At 34.7% G+C, this 27,980-nt stretch overlaps 2 protein-coding genes across 2 annotated transcripts; one reads left to right on the forward strand and one right to left on the reverse strand.

Annotated features, from left to right (window-relative positions):
• Positions 1–11,962: 11,962 nt before the first annotated feature.
• On the forward strand, positions 11,963–13,894 carry LOC111912124 (40S ribosomal protein S6). The gene is made up of 6 exons (XM_023907861.3): positions 11,963–12,096; positions 12,183–12,247; positions 12,825–12,882; positions 12,968–13,076; positions 13,162–13,434; positions 13,523–13,894. The coding sequence occupies exons 1-6, from the start codon at positions 12,091–12,093 to the stop codon at positions 13,759–13,761; spliced, it is 750 nt and encodes a 249-aa protein (XP_023763629.1). The 5' UTR covers positions 11,963–12,090; the 3' UTR covers positions 13,762–13,894.
• Positions 13,895–14,593: 699 nt separating this feature from the next.
• Positions 14,594–22,062, reverse strand: LOC111912125 (lysine-specific demethylase JMJ21). Its single transcript, XM_023907862.3, has 16 exons — positions 21,580–22,062; positions 21,097–21,207; positions 20,934–20,992; positions 20,707–20,849; positions 20,420–20,617; positions 20,137–20,336; positions 19,737–19,836; positions 18,020–18,517; positions 17,406–17,528; positions 17,201–17,281; positions 16,797–17,128; positions 15,618–15,863; positions 15,443–15,527; positions 15,178–15,352; positions 14,949–15,105; positions 14,594–14,870 (listed from the first exon to the last, which is right to left on the reverse strand). Exons 1-16 carry the CDS (start codon positions 21,732–21,734, stop codon positions 14,741–14,743), a joined length of 2,793 nt encoding a protein of 930 aa, XP_023763630.1. The 5' UTR covers positions 21,735–22,062; the 3' UTR covers positions 14,594–14,740.
• Positions 22,063–27,980: the final 5,918 nt, after the last annotated feature.

The following is a 27,980-nucleotide window of genomic DNA, read 5'->3' on the forward strand; positions in this document are numbered from 1 at the left end:
CCTATTTTCGTGGAGCATCCGTCTCATTTCTTCCCTTTGTTCAGCTAGCATAGCCTGAATCATGGCTTGAACTCCAGCCATGGTAACTGGCTCAGGTGCAACTTCTTCAACAACAGGTATTTGCTGAACCACTGGGGGTTGGTTTCTACCTCCATTTGCGTTCACGTTTCCGCTACGGGTCCTTGCCATCTTGATCTATACACCGAATAAGGTGAATTTAGATCTTTATTTAGGATAGACGTTTTAAATCGTCCTTATCACTCTGAAACGTTTACATGCTAGTTCTAATATCGTAGTCGTACGTTTAGAATCCTAAACACATAAGGTTTCCAGATCCGGTCGGCAACAGACCATAGATCCGAACAATTAACAGCATATTATGCACAAAGCATTTAGCACATAAAAGCATTTTAGGCACAATTCCTAAAATAAGCTAGTGCTCACACCTCACAATCATCGCTTAGCATTCTAAGTTTAAGTCTAGAAATCCTACAAATTCCTAGTTCGCTTAAACTAATGCTCTGATACCAACTGTGACATCCCCAAAATCATGGCCAGAAAAGACCGGTTTGTTTATGCTTTGTTTAAAAATCAGAGTTACATTTTAAATGAAAGTGTTGCGAAATTTGTCCCAAAACAAAAATATGATAAAGATTTATCAAAAGCATTTCCATAGAAATGTATTTCATTAAAAGACTCGGGATGTCATGTTCGTACAGATCAAAAGCATAAACAGTACAATATAAGCCTTACTACATTATTTCATATCTACAGGTCTATATCCGTAATCCCTCGTCTAAAACATCACACCTATGCTCATGCGCCACTACCTGTAATACATAAAACTGAGTGGGTCAGGCTTGGGAGCCTAGTGAGCACATAGGGTTTTCAACCCACAATAAATAAGTTTATTAATTTCATCGATCAACAATAACCCGATTACCCGTTCCCGTTATCCTCACTTTACGTCCCTAAACACCTATCATAAGGGACCTAGCCTAAGGATCATCATCGGGACGAACACTACTGCTAAGGGGATTCCTCAGCAATAAATGTCCTAAAGGCAACCATGTGGGGGATGGAGTACACCGGTGAACACATCGTTCACAAACACCTACAGGTTGCGAGCCTGCTAGTGTTCCACTGGACTGTCTAGAAGAGTCCGTGGTCGTCATCCATACTCTGCTAGATGACAGAATCAACAACATCAACATCGAGGCCTCTCATCATTTTATCACACATCACCTATTGCATCTACCCATGTTTTACCCCAACATTTTCGTAGATATAAAATACATATACAGTTTAAATCATTGAAAACATGTATAACAACGTTCATCTAGCATAGATAGCAAGTATTCAGATAATATGCACGCATAGCACGTAATTTATATAAAATACTTCATATCTATGTGTAAGTTGAAAGTAACTATGCACTCACTTGTTAAGGTGATGATTCCAAAATCGGGCAGCGCTTGCTTCTAACGATTCTATTTTCCTTCGACGAAACCTAGCATTATTATCGCTAAATTTTAGTCTAATATTTACCGTGACCAACTATTAGTCTTAGTATTATTATTATTATATAAGCGTTAAACAATATTTTCCAACCACTATGTACAGACAGGGGCCAAACATAAAACACCGGAGGGCAGGACCATTTTGGCATATAGCACTTCTGAAATCCAACAACCCTATGCGGCCCTTTAAACCAGATTCCCCGTACCGCGAGTAGTTAAAAAAAATATTATAACGACACTTATATAAGTTATAATAATAGCTCAAATATTTATTATAAGTTCATAATAACAATACTAATTTTAAATATAAGCTATATTAAAATAAGGTAAGCATAACTTACTTACAAGGGGGTTTTAGCTAGGAGTCGGGCTCTACAGGGGCAGAACTTCGTCGCTGAATCTTTCTAAGAAAGATTTGTGCAGCGCTTCAGCGCTCACCTTACTATACTAAGCTATAGAAAGAGAAGTCGAATCACGAGGGACCGAAATGCTCGGGGGATAAGGAGAGAAAGACTCTTGAATCAAGAGAATGGTGCAAGAAATATGAGAGCCCAAGGCTCTTATTTATACTAATTGAATTTTCAAAAACTACCCTCCATAATTACTTAATGACCTTTTAGTTATATAAACAACTAAACACCCCTCTATAATACTATTATAAATGGATTTAATGATATTTGTACTAAACTAATGTCGAATGAACTCAACATTAGTCTTATAATGACCGCATCGTCGATACCTTTCTAATGATATATACATATGTATATATATGTGTACGTATACATGATTTATACTTTATTTTAATACGTAAATATGCTATTATAATTTGTAACTCGTTCATACGAACTCCGTTTTTGACGTTCTTTATATCCACGCGTAGGTGAAGACGTACTCTACAACTTTCGTTTAGACTCCGTCGGCTAATTTTGACTTTATTTTTAAAGTTATATTTTTAACAAGCCGGGACAGGATTGGTCTGTTTAAAATCTCATAACTTCTTCATACGAAGTCAGATTTGGGCGTTCTTTTTATCGATGTTCTTAGTTTAACATATTCTACGACTTTCGTTTAGATCACTAAGGCTAAATCTCGCTCTATCGTAAATTCACTATTCACGCTTCCCGGTATCGTGTCGGTTCTGTCGTGAAACTTCGACGGGTCATAACTTCTTCGTTATAACTCGGATTTCGGCGTTCCTTATATGCACGGAAACCTTGAGACATATTCTACAACTTTATGTATAGATATCGGGATTATCTCACACTTTAATTTTGACGCTCATTTTTATTCTTTATTAATTTTACATTTATAATTAAATAATAAACACATATAATTCACATAATACTCAAATATTTCATCTTTATTACTTCAAAAAGAGTTACAAGAGTTGACCTAGACTATTACATTGACAAAAATGCTTAACCCTAAAACCCGAGCGTTACAACATTTCTCTTTAACATTTGGTCAACCGAGTTGACTATGGTCGATCCCTTTCCATTGGGAAGAGAATGTTTTTTCTGGATTTCCTGTGTCACTATTGTCCCTGTCCATAAATTTTTGGAAAGTTGATCTCCTAATCACATTTGCTTTACTAGCCTTCCAAATCATTGCTGATTCAGCAGTACCAAGCAAATAGATAAGATCATTAAGGGTCTTGTCATAGTCTGTTTCATAGGAGTCCCAAAGGAACTCACTATGTGACTTAGAAAGTGATTGAACATCCAACTTTCTCAAGACTTTGACACCCAACTCTCCCGTCTTGTCAATATGTGACTTCATCTCCAAGATGTGATCACACCTAGACCTTGCCTTGCCAATAGGGCTTGAGTGACCTTGAACTTGTGGGTTAGGGAGAATAATTGGAGGAGGTGGAGGAAGTGAAGTTCCAAGAGATTTGGGAAGATCATATCTGTCTGAACTAGACATCTTTTGGGAGATATTCAAGTTTAGTTGATTTAAAAGTCCTTAATATAACACCCAATATGAAATATTAAGGCTAGGACCCAACAACCTATTTATAACTGGAAGAGGGATGTCGTAATCCAAGTTATAAAATAGTTGAAGGTAGGTAAATGACAATTTACCAATTTCCACCATGAAAAACGACATATAATTAAGTTTTAATTGGATTTGAAACTCCTAGATCTTTTGAGATTCATTGAACTTTTCAATGGCATGTTTCAATCTCGAGTGTGCCCTTCAGGTTTTGTGACTGGGATGCCGAGGATCAAAAAACAAGGTGTGAAGTAACCATGCATATTGCTTGGTACTCTTAAATGTTTATCACCCAACCGATGTGCCGGTAAACCACACACGCTTCACCGGCCTATGATTAAACTTTAAGAAACCCTTTTCCTACCTTGTTAAATCAAGGTAGTGTGCCGGTAAACCACACACGCTCCACCAACTGACTTAAGCAAAGTGCCAAGTGTAATTTCATGGGTTAGCACCTTATTCACATTTTCCTAAGTAACTAAGATTAGGAATTATAAGTGTTTAGTTACTTAGTGTTTATCATTAATACTTTTAATGAAGGGAGAACTTATAGTCTTTGTCCTACCCGTTCGACTAACGACCCTCCACCAGTCAAGGAAGCGGTGGGTGAGAGTGGACACCCATTAAATTGTCATTTTATAGGCAGTAACCTTATACTCCCCTTATAGACCGACTTCGTGAATGAGGCCTACTAACGGTAAGACTGAATTTTACTCTTATACATATATATAAATATTATTGACTTATAATATTATAAAGTATAAGGATTGAATTTTAACTTTTAAAATCCTAAGGGCTTAACTTGGAATTAAAGTATTCATAAAAGAAAACTTTTCAAATTCCAAAACTTGAGGGAAAGTTTTGAAACTATTCAAAACTAATTAATTCCATAACTTATGTGTTTAAAGTAGTTTTACTTAAAAGACTCTTCAAGTTCCATAACTTGAGGACAAGTTATTGAAGACTTTAAACTATTAAAGAATGTAACTTTTCTTTATTTTGTAACTTATGGAATTAATTAAAGTTACATATTTTTATTACATAATGAAGTGACTCTTGACTCTCCATAACTTGAGGACAAGTTATGGAGTCATAAAACCATTTAATGAGAACAAGACTCTTCATATTTGTAACCTTTGCCAACTTTTATGAGTTTTAAGAAACTTTAATGTGACTTTTTCATGTAACTTGAGGACAAGTTACACAAACACATTTTAGAATCATCTCTTAGATTAAAATGGATTGAAAGCAACAATTTCTATTAATCTAAGCAACTCATAAGAACAAGATAATTTAATCAAACTTTTTCATGTAATTAGACTAACCATTAAACTAATACAAAACATGAATCTATTGACAATTATCTTTGACATTGGATTAGAATGAACATTACCACATCAAAAACAAGTTTATAAGTCCAAAAACAGCTAAGGGTAATGTTCCTAGTCCATTTCTAGCCAAAAAAACTTGAACATATGTTGTATGGGGCTCCTACTCGACGAGTAGGATGATTTTCTTCATGGACTCGGGGAGCCCAGTGCCCAGAAAGCCAGAAAATCGCATTTTTCAGCAATTTGCATCAAGTATAATTGAAAACAAGCCTAGGCTCTGATACCAATGTTGGGTTTTGAGCATTCTAACACTCCTAAGTGTACATGCAACCCTAAATACCTTAGATCTATGTTTTCTCTATTATACATGCAAATATGAACTTCCAAGGTATTATCCTAATCTAGCATACAAAACAATGAATATAACAAGATAGAATACATACCTCTTGATGTAAAAAGTCTTCATGAAGCTTGAGTGCATAGTGCCCCAAGTGTGACACCTCAAATGGTTCACACAACATCAATTGCTTTTGGAATAACCTTGAGAGAAATGTAGAACACTTCATAAAAATCGGCTAGCCCTTCTCTATCTCCATAGTGGCCAATTTTTCCAAGAGTATGATCTTTATATAGTGTTACAATTAGTGTAAACCCTAATTGTCATGACTTTCCATTTTCCTTGGATCCATGGGTACAAAACACCATGGAGCATCCATGAAGCGTCATATGGGTTTTAGCCCAACTAGATAATCCATGGAGCATTAGCCCACTATATAAGTATGGATGATTTACACAATCAATACATATATTTAATTAGTCTTCTTTTGATCACTTAATTAACTCTAGATTAATTCTTGATCAATACTAATTAAATAATCTTATTAATATATTATAACTTATAATATATTAACAAACCTTAAGTGTTATTTCTCTCATTATAGTCTATCCAAATGCATGATGCCATGCAACCCAAATGGACCATGTCGGGTCGGGTCAAGTCTTACCAATTATAGTTATGGACTTAGACATTAATCCAACATCTTCAAGATTTCAGAGGATGGGTGATCTTAAGGTTTGACTGGTAATTGATCGTCAGCATTGGTAAGCTCAGATTGTCATTAGCGGATTATTTGAAATCAAGAAGGATTGGGGATCCTTCAATTCTCACGTGCCGTGAAGACTTAGTCCAATATAAGTGGGGGAGAGACTTTTTGTAAAGTTCTCTAAATGTGAGTTCTTGTTGTGTGAGGTGCAATCTCTTGGGCACCTTGTCAACCAAAAGGGTATTCTGGTTGATCCGGCCAAGATAGAGGCTGTGATGTAGTGGAAGATTCTGAGGTCTCCAAATGAGATTTAGAGTTTCCTGGGTCTAGCGGGTTATTACCAAAGACTTATACATGACTTCTCCGAGATTGCGGTTTCTTTGACCCGACTGACCAAGAAGTCGATGGCCTTTCGCTGGGGGCTTGAGCATCAGGAAGCCTTCAAGAATCTCAGACATCAGGATTCGTGAACCAGATTAGAACTTCAGTTAAGACTCAAGTTCAGTTGATGGTTAGGTCGAGTGCATGATCGACCCCGTTGGGACTAGTATTGTAAGACTGCGGGGGTAGCCGTAGCATTCACTAATAGTCAGTTAGCATGGAGAGTGATGTAAGTCTGCGAGTGTAGCCGTAGCATTCACTAGCAGTCAGATAGTGATAGAGTGTTGTAAGCCTGCGGGTGTAGTCGTAGCATTCACTAGCAGTCATATAGTGATAAAGTGTTGTAAGAATGCGGGTGTAACCGTAGCATCCACTAGATTGGTAGATAGTATGAGCACATTCATAGATCATGAAAGGGACAGTAGTACCCACCAGTCTGGGTGCAACATTGAGGATATGGAAACCCACATATTGGATTTCGGAATTACCTAGAAGGATTGATCAAGTTGAGCCAGTGATAAGACTATAGGAGTGCCACTATAGTTATGGGATCAGGGAAGCAATGAACCGTATAAGATTGCTTGTGATATAAGGCTACCATCAGTTAGGTAGCAATCACTTTTAGCCTGGATTTAGTGACGTCAAGATTCGACGTATGGACCTGATCGGTTGGATCGGGAGGTTGTTAGAGCCACAATGGCATGATAACTAGTGGCAACTAGTTCCAGAGAAGGATTTCATTCAGGAGTTGTGTGAGACGACTAAGTGAGGATCCTTTGGCTCTACAGCCGGACTGGAACCCGGTATTTCAGACAGACGACTGACGGATGAATTGAGACCAGGGAGGTCTCGATAGATTTTGGGAAGCAACTATGTAACAACATACTGCTTCAGGTAGTTCAGTGTTCAAGTAGTTTCAGCGTTTGGGCAGTGTTAGCATTTGTGCTTCAGGTTGCGAGTATGGACGGAATAGCTAGATGATTTGGGGAGTGACAAGTCACTCACAGCAGGAGTATCTGAGCCTTGGCCAGGTACAAGTGATCTGGAGAGATAATTAGGTCTGTGATCCTGTTTTATAGTGGGAACCTCGAGTTATCAGAAGTTAAGTAGTCAGTCGAGGGATAAATAGACTAGATTCAAAGATAATGATTCAGTATGAGTGGTCTGTCAGGGATGCAGACCCTCTTAAGACAACAGATTTCAAACGAAGTAGATGCGATCATTTTCGAGGAATTCGTTCACCTGCGGATTATAGGGCTTTGCGAAGATTGGTCACGGCTACCCTGGAAAGGCAAGGGTGTGCCTAGGATGGTGACCATGTTACAAGAGTGGTTGGGGCGTGTAAGGAAGGGTAACGAATGATTTCGAGGACGAAATCTAATTTAAGTGGGGGAGAGTTGTAACACCCCATTTATTTATTTAATAAATAAATAAACTAATGAGCGAATAGTATCCCTAAAATAAATAATTACATGTAAAAGGATGGTCTCCCATAGCTAATTGTCATAATTTTAGAAGGCGGGGGTTAAAGTGTAAAACCCAAACTCAATTTGTAAAGAGTTTTGAGGGTTGGGGTTAAAAGGGTAACATATGGACTTTATTTGAAAAGATATTGAAGAGGGGGGGTTGTTTGGTAAGTATTATACTTACTTTGTAAGGAATTTTAAGGCTGAGGGTTAAAAAGGTAAATTCCAGACTCTATTGGAAATGATTTAGAAGGGAGGGACCATAGTTGTTATTATGGGAGAATGTCGTGAAGGAACTGGGTATATAACCCTAGCTTCACCGATCATCAACCCTAAACCTAAGGAATACCCTTCATCCGCCATGAGAAATCTTCAGCCGCCGCCTGCCCTCCTCTTCACCATTGAACAGTCGTCGGACGCCAAGAGTGGACCGCTATGCGTGGAGCGCTACCACCACCCGACTCCCTCTCATTCTCCTATTTGTTGAATCCCCGAGCGACTGCCGACGTCAAGACGCTATTAGAGTCATTGTTGCTCAAGTTGCCGACGAGGACGCAAGCAAGCGTCTTCTATTTGTCATGCCACTATTGCTATCGTCGGGGGTTCTGTCGCCGTCGCCGCCTCGCTGTTAGTTCTTTCCGTCAAGGACTGCGCCCGCCGCCACCCTTTCGCCTCCATCTTCGCTGTCGTCGTTCATTGCTGCTACGCCATCATCTTCTTTGTTTCTTCCCACTAGCCATTGCCTTTAGCCACCGTTGTGGCCGCTATGGTTACTGTTGTCGTCACCACGCACCACCAGTGGGTGGTTGCGTCCAAATTTCGATCTGCAAGTCGTGTGTGGGTAAATTATTGGCTGGAAGACACAAGAGGACCACTATGGCAGCTAACCATTGTGGTTGTCGTCGGGAATGCTTTTTCTGCCACCATAAGCCACCGTTTGACTTTTGGGCCATATGTTGGGCTTTGATTCCTAGTTTGACTTTTGGGCCTTTGGATTGGGCCTTAGGCTTGGATCAAGCCAAAATGGGGTAATGTAGTCTGTTACTCCAAGAACTTATGGTTATGTGTTGGGACCCAATTATTAATTGGGTGATGTTTTGATATTGACAGTTCGGGAATTTGTCATCCAGCAGTTGAGATTGTGTCTACGGGACTTCAGCAGTGTGAGGTGAGTTACCTTCCAGTAGCGGTGGGTCTACGACCATAATGTCGGCCTATCAGTAGGAGTTGTATCTTGGATGATTGTCTTTGTGATATTCATCTAGGTTGATGCTACCTGTTATGTTTATGTGCTAGCATGATATGATGTTATGTGATAGTGGTAGTAGGGGGTGAAATAGTCCCCGGTTACCGGTCAATAGGACCGAAGGGGTAGATTAGTACACAACTATGCTAGGCAGATTATGATATATGTGATATGATATTATCTGGTAGTAGTAGGGGTGAAATAGTCCCTAGTTACATGTCGACAGGACCGAAGGGGTAGGCTAGCACCCATATATGCTAGGCAATATGTGTTTTATATGTTTATGCTATGCTTTTATGTGGTAGTGGTAGGGGTGAAATAGTCCCCGGTTATCGGTTGAAAGATACCGAAGGGGAGACAAGCTCCCGGTTACCGGTTGAAAGATACCGAAGGGGTAGGTCGGGCACCCATATATGCTTGACATGGGGTAGGTTGAGCACCTCGGTATGCTCAACAGGGTAGGTTGGGCACCCAGATATGACTGTCAATATGTGATTGTATCGTATGTGGTATGATGGGGGAACTCAATAAGTTTCGTGCTTATAGTTTTTAGTTTTGTTTTCAGGTACTTCGTTTTCAAAGGAAAGGAGTCGACTCGATCGTAGCGCATCACGCTATGTTTTCTGCACAAGAGATCCTTGGGATTTCACTATGATATTACTTTATGAGAACATGTTTGATTATTGATGTACTGGTTTGACATGATATTTTATTATGAATGTTTTTGTTGTATTGTTGGTGTTATAATAACCTAACTGAAAATGAAATTTCTGGCCTTGAATTTTGGGATGTTACATGTAGAAAGTGTAAGCATAAGGGGCACAATGCAAGGACCTATACGGGCCAAGATGGGAATTGATGTTTAAGTACTTAAGTTGTTTATGTTTGTGAAGACATGCTAATGCACTTTAGTTTATTTAGTAATGATTTTTTATGGTTGTTTATGATTGGAAACTTAATGTCCTTTTGTTGGTACTTTGATGCCCTTTTTTGGTTCCCTTTTGGTAATGTACTTTGATGCCCTTTTATGGAACACTGTAATCAACATGTTTTGGTACTGTACTTTAATGCCCTTTGTTGGTAATGATTTTGTTTTGGCATTAATCTGTTATGGTATGTAACTCAATATACTCATGTAACCTTTTTTGGTTCCCTTTTGGTAGTGTATTTTGTTATTGGTTTATTTTCTATTGTTAAAGCATGAAGATGTTATGGAAATGCACTCAATATATGCATGTAAACCCATTACAATTGAATATTCAAGTGAAGACAAAAACCATTACAATGCATATCATGTCAAGATAAAACCTTTACAATTTCATATCCATATAAAGATAAAACAATTACACTTCATTTGTCATAAAAGCATTATATATCCAATGATCCAAAAGACAACACTTACATCATATATAAACCACCATTAAACCTTCTAGCACCAAAAGACAACATTTTCAGGTGGTTATTACCAACAAAAAAGCCCTAACCTTTAATTCATAATTCTAAAACAGCAGAAACAATAGAAACAACACCGACGAGGCAACCAAGTACATATTCAGCTAACCCACTTCAACCTCATAGCTATTTATTGTTCTCAACAGTCCTAGTATGATGACAATTGATCTTTGACACATAGGGGGCTCGAGCCACCCCAAAAATCCACATTTGGATCCCTACAAGAATACATTAAAGTAGAAGAGTTTTTGCATAACTACTAAAATATCATAACCTAATATGAGTTTTCTTACCATTTTAGGGCATGAATAGAAACAACAACCAAGGTTTTGTGAGGTCCACGAGGTTCGCACAACAACAACATTCCCACAGAAGCAAAGCACCATTTTTGAAGCCCGTAATAGTAGAAGTAGATGAGACACGAAGAAGAAGAATACCTTTCGTTGCTGGTTCTCTGTAAAATCAAAATGAAGAAGATGAAAGGGATTGCGTATGAGTATGTATATAAAGGATAAATTTGATATTATTTAAAATAAGGACCTAAAATGACCAAAATGCCCTCATATTGAGGGCATGTGATGGCCCTAAGGGCTCCAAACAAACGGACTAAGACAGAATGGACTAAAAACCCATGAAAACCTTGATTTTGCACCTTCGGTGCAAGCTAAAAAACTTTTTGGACCCCATCCAAAGGTTTTTTCAAATCACAAGGACCAAATTTGCAGTTTTGTCGACAATTTTAACACTATTTTTGTCGCAAACACTTCAAATATACTTATTTACATTACGAAATAAAACACTTTATAAAACAATTTTTTAAATATCCTTACTTTCTTCCCATGATTTTTGGCACAACCAAGATTTTTGACACATTTCAAGATCATAAGTACTTTAGTTCTATGTATCTTATCTTAAACACTACACCATACTAACTAATTTGGTTATAAAATTAATTTATCAAATTTTGACCAAAATAAATATTATTTGATGATTTTAGGGTTTTGACTTATGCTAGTGCTTTGCTAATTAATGCTTGATAACCGATTGAGAATATATATGACTTTTCATTGTAAAAAGATGTTTTAAAAGTATATTTAGTTGAATTTAGAGGATGTCACATTGTATTTAAAACAAATATATATACTTTGATCCTATAAAACCACTTATTGAAATATTATCATAAAGGAATATATATAGTGATATTGCTTGATACATTTATTATGTTTTTGTTTTACTACATTTTTATAATGTCATTTGTTCGAATAATTTGGCTTGAATTTAAAAATTGAGGATGGTTTGATTGTGAAAATGAAGCCTTTTTAGTAGGATCCTTTAATAATATATATATATATATATATATATATATATATATATATATATATATATATATATATATATATATATATATATATATATATATATATATATATATATATATATACTGGGGCAGAACATAAAAAAGTGAAACCAACTGGGCCTTTTTTAGAACATTGGTATCAAGACTTTAAGTAGTTTGTAAAGTACAAGGGGTGGATTTGTAAAAAAAGCACCAAAACATTGTATATAAACGTAACAACACCACAACCCCTTGAACTGCTGAGCGGAAACCCTAGCTGCTGTTTAAACGCCGCCGCAGATTCAAGGATCTGACTGAAGATGAAGGTTTGAATGCTTTCAAAATTTACAATGAACTTTATTTGTGCTTCCGGTAGTTTAAACATTCTTAAATTATATCTGCGTTTTCGTAGTTCAACATTGCCAATCCCACCACTGGGTGCCAGAAGAAGCTCGAGATTGACGATGATCAGAAACTGTAAGTTTAATTTTGTTGTTTCATGTACGTTTTCGTGTTCTGGATTTGTAACAGAGGTCATTGTTAATGGCGATTTCTTGGAATAACATTAGGGTTTCGTAGAATATCTGTTTTAATGATTTTGTTCAAATATCTGTTTTAAGGTTTTTGGTCTATTTAATAAGTGATCATATTTTGAGGTAAATTCAAAGTACTGTGAAATGCAAATAGATTTATACTGCTTGTTTACCTGATTTTGTACAAAGCATGATATACACATTTCGATCAACGTTGAGGATTTTTGTGATTTTATGTTTGTTGATTATTAGCTTTTAAATTCAAAGCTTGATATTTTTTTTTTTGTTACGTGTGATGTATATAAAACTAGGACCACTTATCAGATGATGTTGCAAGTATAGGGCTTCATAGAGGTTATTTTTGGTAATATTTATTTTTTTAGGATCCAAATGTATAAAACCAATACTATTATATCCTATGATGTAGGAAGAAGATAAACACTTAAACATGAATAATTGAAGAAGTGAAATTTTAGCAATTTCTTCCTTAACGTTTTTAATTTTTTTTTTCTATTGTTTAGTCGAGCATTCTATGACAAGAGGATCTCACAGGAAGTTAATGGAGATGCCCTTGGAGAGGTACATTTACTTTACATTTCTTCTTTCTTTTATTAACATTATATTTATATATCAATAATCTATTTAAATTAAATATATATAATAGGAATTCAAAGGGTACGTCTTCAAAATCATGGGAGGTTGTGACAAGCAAGGTTTCCCAATGAAACAAGGAGTTTTGACTCCAGGGCGTGTTCGCCTTCTATTGGTCAGAGGTAAGTAACCTTACTTATTCAATCGAGAATAAGTTGTTAAAACTTATAAAAAAACAAATGAATGAAAGTATATTGTTTGTATCAGGAACACCGTGTTTCCGAGGGTATGGAAGAAGGAATGGAGAGAGGAGGAGGAAGTCAGTACGCGGTTGCATTGTGAGCCAAGACCTTTCGGTTTTGAATTTGGTGATTGTGAAGAAGGGAGACAACGATCTTCCTGGTTTGACTGATGTGGAGAAACCAAGAATGAGAGGTCCAAAAAGGGCATCAAAGATTCGCAAGCTTTTCAACCTTTCAAAAGAGGATGATGTTAGGAAGTATGTTAACACATACAGAAGAACATTCACCAACAAAGCTGGTGAGCTGTTTATTTTGTATGATGTTAGGAAGTATTTCAAAAGAGTGTTTGTATTATGAGAACTAATTGGATTGTTATGTGAACACAGGTAAGGAGGTGAGTAAAGCACCAAAGATTCAAAGGTTGGTGACTCCATTGACTTTGCAAAGGAAGAGGGCGAGAATTGCTGATAAGAAGAAGAGAATTGCAAAGGCAAAGTCGGAGGCTGCTGAGTATCAGAAGCTTCTTGCAAGCCGATTGAAGGAGCAGAGGGAGAAGCGAAGTGAGAGTTTAGCTAAGAAGAGATCCAGGCTTTCTACTGCATCTAAGCCATCTATTGTGGCTTAGGTTTTATGTTGTTTTTGATTCACAACATGTTTTTGTCATAATTTTGATCAGATGTTTTTTGGATTTTTGTTTTGATGTTCAACTCTACTTTATTGTTGGATGTTATTATTGTTAAGTGAGGCTGTTTGGACTATATGTTTTTGCTTTTTGGATTTTGATTTTGCAGTGCTCAAGTTAAATTCATTTTAAACTTAACACGTAATATAGGACATGTAAAGTCAGTGATATCTCAGCACCAATTTCTTGATGTCTACTAAAAGCTCAATATTAAATAATAAATAACTTGTTATTTGATGATAATTAGTGATTACTAAAGCTTAATTTTCAGTTTAAAATTTAAATGGCTTTTTCAAGTGTGTAACTAGGTCGTTCTTGATGTTCACTAAAATATTAATAGAATATCATTATAATATATTTTTCAGTCCAAAATGACGTTAAATTTGGAGTTTTATAAACAAAAACAAAACTATAGGTTTATAAAAAATATTAATAGAATATTATAATATATTTTTCTGTCCAAAATGATGTTAAATTTGGAGAATTTTATAAATAGAAACAAAACTAAAGGTTTATAAAGTAGTAGCATTCATGGGCATATGTTTTGGTTCCTTTAAATAAATAGTAAGAGCTTCGATTTTCAGCCTTATGTTTTAGTTTATCAAACTAAAATAAGTTTATAATAATAATAAAAACATTAAATTTAAAATAAAAAATAAAAATCAAACATTAAGAATTGGTTATATTACAATTTTTTTGTTCTTTCAAAGAAACTACACCGGATAAAATAAAAATAAAATAAAATAAAGGAAATCACATTACTTTAAATGATCCATTCAATCAAAGCAAAACATACTGTTATTTCATCAAAACTAGTAATCCAGGTATAAAATATAGCAAACCGAATAAAAATATTGTAATTCTGGTAAATTACTTTATTTCAAAAATGTTACAAATTAAATACAAAAATAAAATATGTTGCCTAAAAGTAGTTATTCAAAGCACCCCACACAGTTTCCTCAACTTCCTCCCATGATTTTGCACTCCTCAATTCTTTACACATACCAAAAATCGCCCCTAATATATTCTCCTCGTGTATTATACAATAACACCTGTGCAAAAATCAATACCATTTTCAATAATTTATTTATATATATATTCTATTTATAGCCTATTTATGAATGACTTACATTGTTAGGTACGATATTCTTCTGACTACACTTCCATTGTCCCATGAATTTCTTTTCCCAAAAGGAAGTCCATAGTTTTCAAGAAGCAAATTCAGGAGCTGTAAATCTCCACGAAATATATCCAAGTGAATCGGGATCAAATCCAATATTGGATCACCTGAAAGAAAAAAAAAAGTAAATTTGAAACTCATTTATGTTTATGTAAAAAAGACGAGAATGCCCTTGTTACCTAGAGACATATTGCTGAAATCATAAATATAACTTGGAAGCCATGATGATATTTCCTTGTCATTATTTGACCCATTCACACCACTAGAGCACTGCTCCAAGTGAATATTGTCATCCATTATATCAGTGTGTACCCAAGAGCAAGAATTCCTCACTTGAAACAAACCGTTTTTATCCTAAAATAATAAAAAAGAAAATTCAAAACAAATAAATAATCCAAGTGCATATGAAGAACAATGAAACTAGTTGGACACTACACTACTAACCTTGAACAAACTATGCAACTCTACAAAGTCATTTGGGAGATATTCATTAACTTTCTCAATTAGTGCACTTGGAATTGGATAACCCCTGTATATAACATATATGAAGAGTTTTGATTGGGTTGTATTATATGCAAGAAATGAAATTGATATAAACAAATAAGTTGAAGCAACTTACCACTTAGTCAAACGACTTGATACATCTTTCTTTTTCCTATTGAGAATTGTGAAGAAAACCTTTGATGCTTTTGGGAGGTTGGTTTTTTCATTAAAATCATTCTCATGGTTCAACCCTAATTCCTTTCCCATTTGTAAATATGCTGAATCGTTCAGAGGAGTAACGGGTAAGACATGGAGATGATGCAATTGCCTCCCTAAAAAGGAAGCTAGATTCGAAACCTCCTTATATGAGAGTGTATCTCTTCTGAAAAATTAGAAAAGTATATTAATCAACAATTTTGAATTTGAATCTATCCATTCAAATGAATAAAAATCAAGGCTATTTTCGATAATGTGGATGAGGAGGGTATTTATGTCTTTTGCACAAATGAGAGATTATGAACAAGTTCCTAGACTAAATAAACAATCTAAATGTTCATTTTAGCCTTACATTCTTATAAAAAAGGGAAATCTCCGATAAAGTCCCAATATTTCGGGCCAGTTTACGGTTTAATCCCACATTTATTTTTAAGTATATTACATGAATGGTCCCTATGGTTTGGGGTAATTTGCACGTTTGATCCCTAACTTATTTTTTTAACTCGGAAGTTCCATACTGTTTGTTTTTGTTGCACGCTTGGTCCTTTTCTTACATAAAAAGAGTATTTTGCCCTTGATTTTTTACTTAATTTAAATAAACACACCCCAACCCCACTTCCACCTCACATTACCTTAACTTACCTACCCCACCTTATTTAAATAAAGTTAAAAAATCAAGGGCAAAATAGTCTTTTTATGTAAGAAAATGAACAAGCACACAACAAAAACAAACAGTAGGGACCTTCTGAGTTAAAAAAACAACTTAGGGACCAAACATGCAAATTACCCGAAACCATAGGGACCATTCGTGTAATTTACTCTTTATTTTTTGAACAGAAAAGTCCCGATTATCTAATCTGTCATTTTCTGTTGTTCAAAAAATAAATGTCGGGACTAAACCATAAACAGATCTAAAATATTGGGACTTTATCGGAAATTTCCTAAATATATATATATATATATATATATATATATATATATATATATATATATATATATATATATATTTTAACATGAGAGTATTTGTGAGGAAAAAAGAAGAAATTTTAGGGTTTAGGGTTTATGACGTGTGTAATTAATGGAGCAAAAGTGTACTTACAAGTCAGCAAATATTTTCCCTTTGCATCGTTTTGTAATAATGTAGGGCCAAATGTTGGTTTGTCCACCAGAAATGACCAATTCGTCCAAACTCATATCAGCTTTCCTATACTCAAATAGCTTTTTGCTCCAGATGCCAAAAGGGTACTCAGTATCAGAAAATATTTCTTGAATTGTACTATTTTTAGTAATTACATCAGGTACGCCTTTTCCATCCCATGGCACAATTTTATATTTTCCATTTTCGATAAAAACTATCCCACTTGCTAAAATATTAGGAACATGATGTTTCAAAGTGGAATCCGATCTCTGCATTATACTGTAGAACTCAAGCTGCATAGAGATACAAAACAAATTACATAAGGATTGTTTCAGTTATAGTATATAAAGGTAAAGAGATAATACCTCTGTTCCTAATGCATGAATACTAGCTTCTAAACCATCCTCCACAAAAATCTTCACAACATTGTCTGCTACAAGATAAACCTATTGGAAATACAAATTGTATCACTTTAAAATTTCATATTGTAATCACTTGCAAGATTTTTTTTTTTTTTTTTTTTTTTTTTTTTTTTTTTTTTTTTTTTAAATTATTGGAAAATGAACTTACAGGATTGCTACCAGTGCCAACTGGAAACTTCTCCTCATCTACAGGCAAAGAAATATTATGGAAGGCACATAATTCTTCCATGCAGTTTGACCATTTATTAGCATGTAACGCAATACAAGCTCCCTAAAATTCCACCACATCATGTAAATTAAAAAAAGGATTAAATAAACAAAAAAGGGTAAGAAAAAAGTTAGAGTAAATTACACGAATGGTACCTATGGTTTAGGGTAATTTGCGCGTTTGGTCCCTAACTTATATTTTTAACTCGGAAGGTCCCTATTGTTTATTTTTGTTACGCGCTTGGTCCTGTCTTACCTAAAAAGACTATTTTGCCCTTGATTTGTTAATTTATTTAAATAAACAACACCCTCAACCCCACCCCCTCACCTTACCTTACCTACCCCACCATTTTTCCTTATTTAAATAATAGTCCTTTTAGGTAAGACAGGGACCAAACACGTAACAAAAACAAACAGTAGGGACCAAGAGCATAACAAAAACAAATAGTAGGGACCTTCCGAGTTAAAAAAATAAGTTAGGCTGTTAGGGACCAAACGTGCAAATTACTCCAAACCATAGGGACTATTCGTGTAATTTACTCAAAAAATTACTACCTTCCATATTAAGTCTCTTAATCCAGGTTTCCCAATCCAAAGCTTCCATAACCAATCTCTCAATTCCCTTTGTCCAATACAATTACTTGTGCTCCATAACGAATTATAATGGTCTCTATCCTTATCCAAAAACATGGTAAGAAAATTTATATCATAACAAAACTCCTCCATGTGGTCATCAATTTTCACTCTTTTCTCCTTTCTAGAAAGTTCATTGTCATTGTCATCCATGGATGAGAATTCCCCATTATGCCCTTCACTAAGGGCGAGCAATCCAGCACGACAAACACCTTTATGTTGATACCCAGGGGCCATATCGAGACATACAAATTCAAAATTTTTTGAGTTCACATAATTTTGTGTCACAGCAATTGTGGTTTCAAGGTTTAGAACACAGTGCCACCACCCAGTTGGAACATAAATAGTTTCACCAGGTAGTTGTGTACACTCTATTGGCTTATCTTCATCAGCAAGAAGTGGGTAGAAGTCTAACCACCACTGAGAATAAATAAATAAAAGATGACATGTCATAAGAAAATGGCAACATACTTTTGTTGGTTTGTTATATATATATATATATATATATATATATATATATATATATATATATATATATATATATATATATATACTTTCATTTCTTCCTACTACAACATTGTACTTTGAAAAATCTAGGGTTAATCTCATAAAAGACCTTATATTTTGTTTTTTAATGAAAAAGACCTTGTGTTTTTTCAGTTTTTCTGATCTGGCCCTTTTAGTCGTTTTTTTTTCAAAAAAGAGTGGGAAATTTCCAATAAAGTCCCAATATTTTGTGTTAGTTTATGGTTTAATCCCAACATTTATTTTTTGAACAGAACAGTCCTGATTATTTTATATTTTGTATTTTGCTTATGTTAATGAAACAGTCTTTATTTTTTTTCAATAGAAAATGACAGATTATTGTGTAAAATTTGATAATCGGGACTTTTTTTGTTCGAAAAATAAATGTTGGGATTAAACCGTAAACTGACCCAAAATATTGGGACTTTAGTGGAGATTTCGCAAACGAAGTTGTAAAATGTGAGGGTTTTTTCATGAAAAACTAAAAAAGTTGGAGTATATTACTGAAATTGTCCCTATGGTTTGGTCAAAATTACACGTTTGGTCCCTAACCTTTTTTTGCACTTGGATTGTCCTTGTGGTTTGATTTTGTTGCATTTTTCGTCCCTATGGTTTGGTCAAAATTGCACGTTTGGTCCCTAACTTTATGTATGTAAGGGACGAAAAACGCAACAAAATCAAACCACAGGGACAATCCAAGTGTAAAAAAAAAGGTTAGGGACTAAACGTGTAATTTTGACCAAACCATAGGGACGATTTCAATAATCTACTCAAAAAGTTTGAGGATTTATTTGGAAACATTTAGAAGGTTGAGGGGTTTTTCCGGAATAAAAAGAAAAGTTGAGTTTTTTTTCCGGAAAAAAAAAATATATTAGGTCTTTTTCATGAAAAAAAAATAAAGATGAGGTTTAATCCGTAAAGAACACAAAATATAAGGTCTTTTATGAGATTAAACCAAGAATCTACCTAGTTATAGCAATGTCATCCAAATACAAAGCAATTTACACTGCTATGATTGGGTAGATTTTTCAAAAAAGTGGAAGTATAGTACTATATTTGGGTAGTTTTTTCAAAGTTAACATCAACATTCTTTATCATTTATACATCATATTACCTGCAATGATGATGGAGTTTCAATGTCAACATCACCATCTTCATCATTTACATGTACTGTTACACCTAAAGGTACTCTTCCAGGAGGATACAGGGCCCACCTATTAAAATAAAAGTAACATATAACTTACAACACTCACAGTAATATGCCAAATTTAGGACATAAGAAGTACTGAAAAATACTCATGGCAAAAAACAAGAAGTCCTTCGTGTTGTTGTAGCATATTATTCTTTCACAAAAAATAGTCCAAAACTAGTTTTAAAATTCATTTAACATTATGTTATTGAAGTATACTACGAATCTAAGCACCAAAACAACTTATAAGCATACTAAACAAAGGAATAGATGAAAGCATGCATGATAAAAGAAAACAATTTTCTTGAAATTTTATAAAAATTACCTTTTACGCCCACACAAAAGAGTATTCCAAGCACTGGTAAGAGCAGGATCAACATGCCAAGATGCACCAGATCTCTCTGGTCCAATAATAAGCCATCTAAAAGGTGGTCTTTGATCATTAGCTAAAACATCAAAATAGTCATCTGGGAATAGATTTGGCACATTGTAATCTTTTAATAAATCTGGTGCAACTTCTCCAAACTGCAATTACAAACTCATATTTCTTATAAACTATCAATAGAAAATGGGGAGGTGGAGAAATAAATGAGAGTAAGAAAACGTACATTGTCATCAAAAATGTATAGGGGATCCTCATCATGTTGTTCTTGCATGTAGGACACATAATCCTCAAACTTCATGGATAGTTTTTTAGCACTTCTTTGAGAGATTCTGAAAGGTGTAGTTCCATATTTGAGTAGTAGCTGTTCAGGAGTCCAGGTTTTTCTTGCAGCCCACGTATCAGCCAATCCAGAAATTAGAACCTACATGGAGCAAGATAGCATAACTTTCTGAATCAAATAATATAAAAATACAAGTGCAGATAACTTTTTGAATTAAATGAATGACTTACAGGTTTATGTGCATCATATTGCTGAAGGAATTCATCTGGTGAAATGTCTGTCTTTCTTTCAACATTTCCTTGATCAAAAGCAAACCCATTTAACTGAGTATAGCAACGATATAATCGCTTATACAGGAATAAAGAGTTAAATCCTGTAAATAGAAGTGATGTAACATTTAGTAAAGCAGCTAAAGTGATTGAAAACTATGACATGTGAATGTGATAGAATTGAATACCATCAAAGTGTAGTGGTTTTCTGTAAGGGTCATCATCACATTTACTCAGAACTTGCAGTCTGCAGTTCATATTAGGCGTGTTAATATCATATTCTTTCAAAGATGTCACTGAGAAAATTACATGTAAATTGAATTAAAGCAAAAGGAAATTCTGAAAACCTACCGATTCAGTGTTGTCCTCTTCCATGATCCTTTGTACTGAAGCTCATGATTTTCATTATTAAGGCATAAGTTCATCCACAAAGGTTCTTCATTGCAGAGGATATACATCACACTGCAAACCATAACCCCAATTAAGCAGATTCAATTTCGTTCAATTGATTCCTACTCTATGAACTTAGCAAGATTGTGACAAGAGACCTACTTTGTAAACATTGCTAGAAAACATTAAAAAGTATGCACTAAGATCTTTGACAGATCTAAGTTCAGTTTTTGTCAACGTATCGAAAACTTGAAAGGAGTAAGTAAATCGAATTGCTTATTGTTTGAAGATCACAATAAGCATTCATTCTAATTGTAATCAAGCCCATAAGTATGATCATCCTCGGAAATGTCCCAAATTAGTAACCTTCTCTTACTTCTATAAACATAATATACACCTGAATTTCGAATTTGGAAGAAAACAAAGTACGAGAAATTTAACAACCTGCTAGCACAAGCAAGACGAGCGACATCACGAGGTGAGAGAAGAGTAAGTATCGAACAAACGATCTCATCCGGAAGGACATGGAATCCTCCAAGAGCATCAGGTCTCCGATCTCTCGGAACAAATTGAGCTTGCGAATTCGCGTCCACCTCCATTGATTGCTTCCTTAATCTCAAAACTCAATAGGGGTTTTAATTTCTCTCTATAACTACTTTCTCAACTCGTATCTATATTGTAATGAAAAAGGGCGCGATTCCTGCTTAATGTTTAGGCAATTGTGCGGTGGCGCGTAGGCTGATTTTTCTATTTTCCTTAACCGAGGATTCGCCGCGTGCGGCTGAGGATCAGATTCCCGTTGACGTAACTCGTAAGTGACAAACACGGAGCTAGAAAGTTGTTGATTATTGCAATTCGGACCTTCAAGTTCTATATCTTACACTACGATCGGAGTTCAGACAAAGTTTAATCTTCACATTGGATAGAAAGTAGGACAAACTATGAGAAATCGCTCTACAAATTTATATAGCTACCAATTGGGTATGTATTTTATTTTAGGGTAAATTACACCATTCGTCCCTCGTGGATATGTCAGAAAGCGTGTTTAGTCCTTATTATCAAAATTTAACTCGGACCGTCCCTCGAGTTGTTTTTTCTTGCACGCTTAGTCCCTCCGTATATAAAAAGACCATTTTGCCCTTATTTATTTATTTTTTGATTTTTTTTCTATTTATTTGTTGTTTATTAATTATTTATTAATTTGTTTATTATAAAAAATAAAGAAATACTCTTACAACTCTTTCTCTTCTCTATTACTCTTTTAGGAACCTCCCAGTAACCAACATTCATCGCCATCGGGAACCACCGTTCACCGCCATTGGAGACCACCATCAAACGTCGATTACCACCGGTTCTCTCCATATCTCTCTCTCTCTCTGACCTTTCTCACTCGCCATTATCCCCTCTCAAAACTTTGGTACCTTCACCTATGACCGATAATACCTCCTGAACAACCATCATTTGACTACCACTAAAAAACACCATTCACCACCACCTAACAAAACCAAAACAAACCTGTGATCAACACCAAAAAGACAATGGAGCTCGATCTGAAACCCTAGGCTGTTTTTGAAAACCTAAGCGGCGTTTGTTCGAAACTTAGGCAATAGGGATCTGGAGAGACGAAGATGTTCCTGAGATGGTGAAGGTTCAAAACAACTTACCTCTGAGACAAACGGTGTACATCACACTTCCAGATCTGTGAGCTTTGACGAACTACCATCTCCGTCTCCAGATTTCAGCTCCAGTGAACCACTGATAAACCCCAATCTAGCACCACCATTTTCGAAATGATGGCTAACAAACCCGATTCTATGAACGTTCATCGACAGATCTTAGTGGTTCATAGACGTTTTTCCACAGATAAACTATCTGATTATCACCGTAAATTGGTTCTACAGAGGCAGCAATTAAAAGGTTTAACTGATAATGTTAATCCGTTCATTTTTTTATTGTTGATTGCGATGATATCAAGGTTTACATAGAGTCGATTAGGATTAGGTTGATGTATTATAACGATTTAAGGAGGAATCTGATGAAGGATGATGTTCCTAGGGTTCTTGGTATCTTGAAGGTAAAGGAAGTAGCGGAATGTAACGGAGCTGAGAGAGAAAAAAGAAATAAGAGTAAATTAAAAGTGAATTATAATTAACAAGGGATTGGAATTACTTTTTTTATTTTTTATTTCTTTTAAATACAAAATCAATTATAATTAAAATAAAAATAAGACAAAAGGGCATAATAGTCATTTTATGTCGCATAAGGGATGAAACGTGCAAATTAAAACTAACGAGGGATGAAACGTGCAAGTTTTAACCAAACGAGGGACGGTCCGAGTTAAATTTTGAAAATAGGGACTAAACACGTTTTTTGGCATGTGCACGAGGGACGATTGGTGTAATTTACCCTTTATTTTATAATTAAAACTATATTTTTTATTCAACAAAACAAATATTCATTTAAAATGTAAGGAAACATATTTATAAATCTGCTCTTTCAAAAAAAAAATAATTATAAACCAATGCCATGATAGAAGTTACATCATATTTGTATAAAATAAAATTTACAATATCTATCTTTAGGTTTTATGGGCTGCAATTTTAGGCATTTCTTTATGTGATTTTCTTTTTGCTAGTTTATGTTTAGTGTGCAGTAGGGGTGTCAATTTATGACACGACACGACAAAAATACACGACACGAAACGAAATCGGGACGAAATCAAAATTCGAATTCGTTTTCGTGTCGTGTTCGTGTCAAGTTTATAAAACACGATGTCGTGTCGTGTCGTGTTCGTGTTTACAAATCCACACGAAATTGACACGATTGAGCATGTATTTGTCGTATTTTCGTGTTTGTCGTTTTTATCGTGTTATATATGATTAAATATGAATTAAAAAAAAAGAATAGTTATGTAATATTATCTTTGTCATGTCGTGTCGTGTTGTCGTTTTTTAATTGGTTCGTTTTCGTGTTAGTGAAAAAAAACACGACATCGTGTCGTGTCGTGTTCGTGTTACAAAAAACCTTATCGTGTCGTGTCAGACAAAAACACGACACGACGGCCCGATTTGACAGGCCTAGTGTGCGGTTTGATATTTATTTAACCTAATTAACCAAATTATAATTATTATTAGAAAGAAATTGAAAAGTAAATGGAGAAATTAAATATTCTCAAAGGTTCAGGATCAATGTCATCTGTAGCTGCCTAATTTGCCCCCTCAATGCTTCCATGTTGTAAGGTTAGATATTGTATAGAGATACGGATGCAATCTACAACATTTACTTCTTTGGGTTCTTTTTGTGTGGTGAACAGGGAAAGGTTCTTACTTGGCAGTGTGTGCTTTTCCCCTTGTGTTATTAACCAAATCAATATAGTAAAAAGGAAAGCATACCCCACCTTTCAAGTTATATAACCGCAAGATATTTTATATATATATATATATATATATATATATATATATATATATATATATATATATATATATATATATATATATATATATATATATATATATATATTATGTATGTATCATTATTGTTATATACTTATAAATGAAACATTTTTCGTTTCACAACATTCATTTGAAACTTCCATGGACTTTTCCTTTCACAACATTCATTTGAAACTCCATTTACTTTTCAATTTCTTTCTAATAATAATTATAATTTGGTTAATTAGGTTAAATAAATATCAAACCTAAAGTGTAATCATATATAAACTAAATTTCAATATTAAAATAATATCTTTACTTCTACTTATAAAGTTATGTTTTTAACTTTTAACATATTATACCTAATTTATTAGTTTTTAATATATTGTTTGGATGTAAATCGTTATCATTTTAAAGATACAATTTTGGAGCAATTTGTATAAAATAGTTAAATTATTAGTTTAAATATAACATTACAGGGTCAACTTAAATATAAATTTTACTTTAACTTAAACAACCCAAAGAATATTTTGTAAATATTTAAAAGTGATAAATTGTAGTGTCTTTCTAATAATGATTATAAGTTGGTTAATAAGGTTACATAAACATCAAACGTAAAGTATAATCATAAATAAACTAAATTTCAATTTTAAAATAATATTTTTACTTCTACTCATAAAGTTATATCTTTAACTTTCAACATATTATATTTAATTTATTAAATTTAATATGTTGTTATATGTAAATCATTGTTAGTTTAAAGCTACAACTTTTAAACAGTTTGGACAAAATACTTAAATTGTTAATTTAAATACACTACAGGGTCAACTTCAATATAAATTTCAGTTCCACTTTAAAAACCCAAAGAATATTTTGTGAAATGTTAAAAGTGATAAATTGTATACAATACTTAAATTATTAATTTAAATATAACATTACAAGGTCAACATAAATATAAATTTTAGTTTAATTTAAACAACCCAAAAAATATTTTGTAAGTAGTTAAAAGTGATAAATTATTGTGTCTTTCTAATAATAATTATAAGTTGGTTAATAAAGTTAAATAAATATCAAACCAAAGTGTAATTATAAATAAACTAAATTTCAATTTTAAAATAATTGTAACATCCGGATTCTCAGGTATGATCATATAATTATTTATTTTGAGATATGAGGAGTGACTCGACGAGTTGATGCCCTAACTCGTCGAGTAGGATTGTGAATGATGACTCGGTTTAATGAGTGGATTCGACGAGTCGGTGAATGGACTCGACGAGTCCGTGCTGTTGACAGAAACCCTAAATCCTTGGGCATGTGCCCTATTTAAGGGTCCTTATGGCCTTCATTTGCGGCCACCCTTTCCAGAGAAAAGAACCTTAGCATATTTGAGCGTGTGGAGAGAGAGAGAGAGAGAGAGAGAGCCATCTTGAGCCATTTGTTGTGATTTTGCTAAGGAGGAGAAGTGATCCATCAAGAAGGACCAAAGGAGGTTGTTGTTATGAGACTTTCGGGCAAGGAGACTTCACTTTGAGGTAGCAATTCGGCCCTTTTCTTCTTTATTGTGTAGGCTTATTTAATCAAGGGTTTCTTTACCCTTTCTTGAGTTGGAATAAGAAGCATGAGAAGTCCCAATGCAAAATAGACCTTAGATTTGGACCTTGAGAGGTCCAGAGAGTCCCAATCATCCAGCTTTATGCAGTCCCTTTGGGGTTTTGGATCTTGGTTGTCATATTAAGAGCTAATTCATCAAATAGAGCCATATGAGTGTTGCATGAGCATAAAGATTGGACCTTTATGTGACTTTTGAGTGTTTACAGGTCAGATTTACAAGTTAGAGAAACAGGTCTGACCTCAGAAGGTCATTTGGGAGTTGCCATGGAGGAAACTCGTCGAGTCCATGAGAGGACTCGACGAGTCAAGTCGGGTTGCCCTTCGATTCGGGATCAGTGGTAACCTGTCGAGTGAAAGGTTAACTCGACGAGTCGAGTAAGGCCTTAAAAGGATTCAAAAGATGCGCATGAACTCGCTGAGTCCCACGAGTGCACTCGGTGAGTCTGGTCAAAGTTGGATCGTTGACTGAGTTGACTTTCGTTGACTTTTAGGGTTTGGTCAACAATTGGGTTTTTGGGTCTTGGAGGGGTAAAATGGTCTTTTACCCTTCTGAGGAATTATAAGGGGGATCAATCTAGCCTTTGAGAGCTGTTGTTAATTAGATGAAAATTGTTTATTTGATTAGGCGGAGGCTAGATCAGTATTCGAGATTCGAGATTATCCGAGTTACCCAATGTGAGTCTTCTCATTATACATTACCTTGAGTGGTACGTATGTGCAGACCGGAGGGTCTTATGTGCATATGTATGTTTTAGATTTATGTGCATTGCGTTATATATATATATATATATATATATATATATATATATATATATATATATATATATATATATATATATATATATATATATATATATATGACCGGAGGGTCTAACGATACAGACCGGACCGAAGGGTCCAACGAGCCACGGGACTGGAGGGTTCCGCTGAGACACATTGACCGGAGGGTCATACCGAGTTATAGCCTCGAGTGTCTTATGTGATGTATGTGGTATTTTGGGGAACTCACTAAGCATTTATGCTTACCGTGTTATGTGTTATGTGTTTCACGTACCAGCGAGGATCGCGGGAAGGCGCCGACATGATTTGTACACACTGGTTGAAGATTATGTTTTTGAGATTCTTGGATATGTTTATTTGTGATAACATTTGATAACATGAGATTTGAGAATATTATTTAAGTTTTATTGTGTTGAAAAATGAAAAATTGTTTTGAAAAATTATATTGTTACAAGTTGGTATCAGAGCCTTGGTTTGAGGGATTCGGATGCACATTCGGGAATATCTGAACTCAAACTGAGGATTTGAGAAGATTTTCATAAAATAAACAATTTTTCTAAAAAGAGTAAAAGATTTTTAGACAAGCAGAACGGAGCAGTGTTGTGACAACCCGATATTTCAACTCTTTGTAACGACCAAAATGGGTCAAGTATTGTAACCACTTCTGAGTAATAAAATTTACTTTCATAATAAAATGTACAAATAAGTTCTATTTAATTTCCTTCTATGATTAAATGTCTTTGAACCATGATCGTACGTGAAAAGAACGCCCAAATCCGACTTCATATAGCGAAGTTATGATTTTTCCAAGTTCGGCTTAGCAACAGACAGCTAAAAACTCGAATCGGAAATCGAGCTACTTTTGGCCGGAATGACCTAAACGAGAATCGAAGGTCTCGACAATGGTATTCCAGCGGTAAAAAGTCTGGCAAAAACCGACATCAGATAAAGAAGTTATGAATTTTCAAAGAAATTCCTAAAACACGATGGGTTTTTAATAAATAATAAAAAAATAATTTTGGA

This window comes from Lactuca sativa, chromosome 9 (assembly GCF_002870075.4).
Source record: "Lactuca sativa cultivar Salinas chromosome 9, Lsat_Salinas_v11, whole genome shotgun sequence".
Lineage (NCBI taxonomy): Eukaryota > Viridiplantae > Streptophyta > Magnoliopsida > Asterales > Asteraceae > Lactuca > Lactuca sativa.

Bases quoted from the DNA above. Each gene is read 5' to 3' on its own strand.
- LOC111912124 (XM_023907861.3), top strand. The intron at 12,883-12,967 runs GTACATTTACTT...TATATATAATAG, and splicing joins ATGGAGATGCCCTTGGAGAG to GAATTCAAAGGGTACGTCTT. The intron at 13,435-13,522 runs GTGAGCTGTTTA...ATGTGAACACAG, and splicing joins AACATTCACCAACAAAGCTG to GTAAGGAGGTGAGTAAAGCA.
- LOC111912125 (XM_023907862.3), bottom strand. From the start codon at position 21,734: ATGGAGGTGGACGCGAATTCGCAAGCTCAATTTGTTCCGAGAGATCGG. The intron at 17,282-17,405 runs GTAAGTTCATTT...TATTTCCAATAG, and splicing joins TTGGCACTGGTAGCAATCCT to GTTTATCTTGTAGCAGACAA. The intron at 15,106-15,177 runs GTAACAAGGGCA...TTTTTCTTTCAG, and splicing joins TTTCAGCAATATGTCTCTAG to GTGATCCAATATTGGATTTG.